Source organism: Trachurus japonicus, unplaced genomic scaffold (genome assembly GCF_045865225.1).
Source record: "Trachurus japonicus isolate A0001 unplaced genomic scaffold, Traja_1.0 AP030505.1".
Lineage (NCBI taxonomy): Eukaryota > Metazoa > Chordata > Actinopteri > Carangiformes > Carangidae > Trachurus > Trachurus japonicus.
The window spans coordinates 610-4,964 of NW_028220638.1; the positions used below are offsets into that span (position 1 = coordinate 610).

The 4,355-nt window shown below is 41.3% G+C and overlaps 1 protein-coding gene across 1 annotated transcript; it reads left to right on the plus strand.

The window, feature by feature from the left end:
* The first annotated feature begins 374 nt into the window (after positions 1 to 374).
* LOC146960283 (uncharacterized) lies at positions 375 to 3,402 on the plus strand. The gene is made up of 4 exons (XM_085772463.1): positions 375 to 515; positions 1,330 to 1,524; positions 1,639 to 1,715; positions 2,230 to 3,402. The coding sequence occupies exons 1-4, from the start codon at positions 414 to 416 to the stop codon at positions 3,215 to 3,217; spliced, it is 1,362 nt and encodes a 453-aa protein (XP_085628589.1). The 5' UTR covers positions 375 to 413; the 3' UTR covers positions 3,218 to 3,402.
* The last annotated feature ends 953 nt before the right edge of the window (positions 3,403 to 4,355 follow it).

The window sequence follows — 4,355 nt, forward strand, 5'->3', positions numbered from 1 at the left end:
GTTAGTGTGATAACAACTTATCTGTTCAGGACGCCGTGGTATTTCTCATCTCCTCCATCGAGACCCGCGTGTTGCTCCTCCTCTTCCTCCTTCTGCTTCTTCTTTCCGGAAGTGTAGACTCGACGTCCGGGCGTATTACTGCCCTATGGCCAGTCTCTCCAAAATCAAAGAGTTACAATTTAAGATTAATAATTATTATTATCCAGCTGCAGAAACACTGAAAAAGAGATTTGGTTTTGAGGTGGAGCCATGTGCTTTCTGTCATAGACAGTGAAACTATGGGCTCTTTGCACTCATACTTCCGGATTCACGTAATACGGCTCTCCCACTTCCGGCGGCGGCGCGGCTCCACCGGGCTCCACTCATGGCGCTATTTTCAAGATGCCTGACGGAGCTTCCAAAAATTAACATAAATGATGTACATCGCTTTGCAAAAGCATCGGCTAAAGCTCCGAAGAGCAAATTGGAGAAGGGCTTTCGGATGTATGCCTCATCTTACGTCCACGAATATGAAGGTGAGTCTCCTATTTTTATTTGTGTGATTGGGATAACTAGAAGCTCATGCTAGGCTAACGTTAGTTACTATAGTAAACAGTGAGCCTATTTTCGGACAATGACAGACGTACATGTGTGTGTAGACGATGTGAATACCTCCAAGTATTCAAGCAGAGACTTCTTAAATGCATGTTTAATAACTTGTTTCAACAAATGCTGTTTAAACCTGTTTTTAAGTGTCAAATAAAGACAGAGTGACAGGCGAGGTAGCTGTCCGGGCCATCTGCTTCCGTTCTATGAGGAAGAATGATAAACCTCATACAACCAAAGTAGGACTTAGGTGTCTTGGTGTCTCAAAGTTGGAGTTCAACGTTCAAGTTTTCAGTTCTCAAATATGAGTCACACTTCACTTGCGTATGGGTAAGTTACTTGTAGCCGGCCTTACATGTTTACAGCAAGCACACTTCAATGCTGTTTATGAAATTAACAATATGACAATATTGAAGTTACTCAATAACAAAATACTCACAACAAACAGGGTCTGTTGTACAGCAGCCATTATAGTTATTCATAAGATAAGGGCTTATGGGTTAGGCTTTGGTTATGTGATGAATGAACAGAGAGAAGTTGTAGTCATATGCGATTTCTAAAATTATTGCAGGAGTGTGTATGCAAGTGTGAAGTGTTCCTCAAGTTGTGTGTTCAAGGCCACGTTCAATGGCCTCTGCATGAAAGTCCCACGTTCCATTTGAGCACAGCTATTTTATTGATGATGTTACAACTATACTGACTGCTTTTTGTTTGTTTTTTTGTTTTATTTTTTACTGCCAACAGATTATTCTCAGAGACTCTGTTCCCGTGATCTTGGTGGCATCCAGATGTTCATGTGTTGCTGGCACAGCAATGTGCAACCACACAGTGGCCTTGCTGTTTCAAACAGCCCACTATTCCCAACTCAGTGTGCCAGTGGTGCCCCCAGTTCACAGCTGCACAGAGATGGAGCAACAATGGCACAAACCAAGGACAGCTGTAAGTGTAACTCTATTCAACTTACATTTGCATTTAATTTTGAAACTTTATCCACCCTTGATGTCATGCAGAAGACTGTCTTTTATACCTTTCCTCTTGTGCTTGAATTCACAGGGTGTAAAACCAGGACCAGTTGGAGACATGGTTGTAGTCAAGCCTGTACAAGGTCGGATGCGCAGAGGAGGATTACGGTAAGTGCTGGCAAGTTGATGCAGTAGGCAAGATCACACAGTAACGCTAACAGAGTTACAGTCAGTGACTCAATCACTGACTGTAACTCTGTTACTAATGACCCAAAATTTTAAAACAATATCTAATTTTGTGTATGCCTACATGTACTTTAATGGCAACACAAAAAGATTGATTAAGTTAATACGTGGTATGATTTGCCAAAAGACAAGGTGTGTTCAGTAAAAACTTTGAAATCAGTTCATATTATTTCTAAAATAATATTTATCATAGTAAGAACAAAAAAACACATAATTTGTCTTATTTTGCACTAGAGTGTCATCATAGATTCATAGATTAATGAAGGATCCAGTTAAAGGTTCTAACTGATTAACTGAGTTTTAACTGAGTTCATACAAAGTAGTGAAGTGTGTTAACATCATTATGATGAAATACCTGTCACTTTTACATTTACATGCTGTCAACTGAATGTGTGTAAATATGAAAATAATTACCCATGGTTTGTTTTGTTCAAAGGAGCACTCTGATGAGAGGGATGGTTGGACCCCTTCCTGACCTGTCGGTGCTTCAAGTGGCTGAAGCCTGCAGTGGCCTAGAACCACTAGACTTGCCTGTAGTTGCAAGCATGGGGATGAGTGCAGAAAGGACTCTTGTGGACTCACAGTTTGGTCTTGTGCAGAGGGGGAGCGTGTTATCTTATCAATTGCCTATACTCCCCACAAGGTACATACAGATCCATCCAAATGTTCCACCATCTCCACATCTGCCTCTAGAAGCTCACAACATGTCAGCATCCGAGTGTCAGTGGGTCTGCACAGAGGAGGAACATTTACATGTGCAGAGTCTGCAACTGTCCATGGAGATGGCCCACAAACTTGAGGAAGGGACAAGAGACCAGAGCTCAATCCAAGAATGGCACACTTTGCGCAGATCTAGAATTACCTCGTCACGCTTTAGGGAGGTGTGCCATGTGCGGGGTGAAACTAGTGCAAAAGCACTTGCAGAGAGAATCATTAGGGGCACAAAGCAAACTGCGCAAATGAAGAGAGGGGTCCAAATGGAGTTTGAGGCAGCAAATGAGTACTCAAAATGTACCAATGTCAATTACTCACCCTGTGGATTGGTAATCCATCCACAAGCACCATGGCTTGGTGCTTCACCAGATGGCCTTGTGTTTGATCCTTCTGCTACTCCACAATTTGGTTTGGTTGAGATCAAGTGCCCAAATGTAAAGAGTTTTGTAGAATGCAAATACTTGAAGATGGTTGATGGCACTTTCACATTAAAGACCAGTCACGCATACTACTGGCAAGTTCAAGGCCAACTGCTCATCACTGGGCTCAAGTGGTGTGACGTTTTTGTTTGGGCGGAGGAGGACTACTTTGTTGAGAGAGTGAGAGTCAACAAAACTGTACAACAAACAATCAGGCAGAAGGGCGACTTGTTCTACTTTAGCATTTACATGCAAAAATACCTTGAAATGAAAAGGACGTGCGTGCTGTAATGAATTAGTGGTACTCTACAAGCTGTAATACATTTACAGTAAAAGAACTCTGTTCTTATAGTTTACTTCAGTGGTTCAATCACTGAGTTGTTGATGTTGTTTATGCCTACATGTACTTAATGGCAGCACAAAAAGATTGATTAAGTTAATATGTGAATGATTTTGATATGAATGTGCAAGCTGTAATAAATGAACTGGAAAAGAACTCTGTTCTGTTCTTATTTTGTCAAGCAGAGTAATGAGTAAAATAAACAAACATATTGTTGAAACTGTTCATTTTTCACCATAAACAGATGGTTTATTATAGTAAAGATATTTTATACATATTATTTCCAGAGTATTATGCAACAGTTTTAAAGGTGAGAATGTGTGTCACACCACTGATCTAGGGGATGCATTTTCAAACAGACACAATTTAAAACACAAATTAATGAAAGACAGTGACATATGTATGTGTCTATGTACATATAATACATGTCATTTCATGACAAAGGCAAGGTGCACGGAGTTTAGACCTATGAGGTGGAAAAACACACTCCATAAACACAATATCTACACTACTTCACCCATGACCTGACCAGGGCTTTGTTTTGGTAGTTGCTAAGCAGACAGGCCACTGTAAATATCTGGTTAATACTGCCAGCAATTGACAATGGAATCACTGACCTCAAAAAGTTTATTCTCCTTCACCCTTCTAATGACGCGTTCAACATGAACTCTCAGCTGTGCAATCTTCTGTGTCTGGAGGACACTCTCTGCAGGCATCTGAGACTGTCTGCTCAGAAAAGGTGGACAGTAGACCTTGCACTTAACACAGTCATGTATTAGGAAGCCTTTATCAACCATGATGGCCATCTCTTCTGTGAGCAGGTCAGCCAAACCCGATCTCCGGAACAGTTCCTTGTCACTTATTGAACCCTCATACAGGGATGAAATGAAAGTCACTGCTCCATGAGGTGCCATGCCAATCAACCCCTTCATAGTGCAGTGGGACTTGTAAGTTGAGAACATCTCACTCTGGAGGAGAGGAGACGAGGGTGTTTGGCACTTCAGTTCAGTGCAATCAATAATGACCTGTGTGTCAGGAAAGTCTTTAAAATCATCAGGAAGGTTAGCTTTAACGTCTGCTGGATCCATC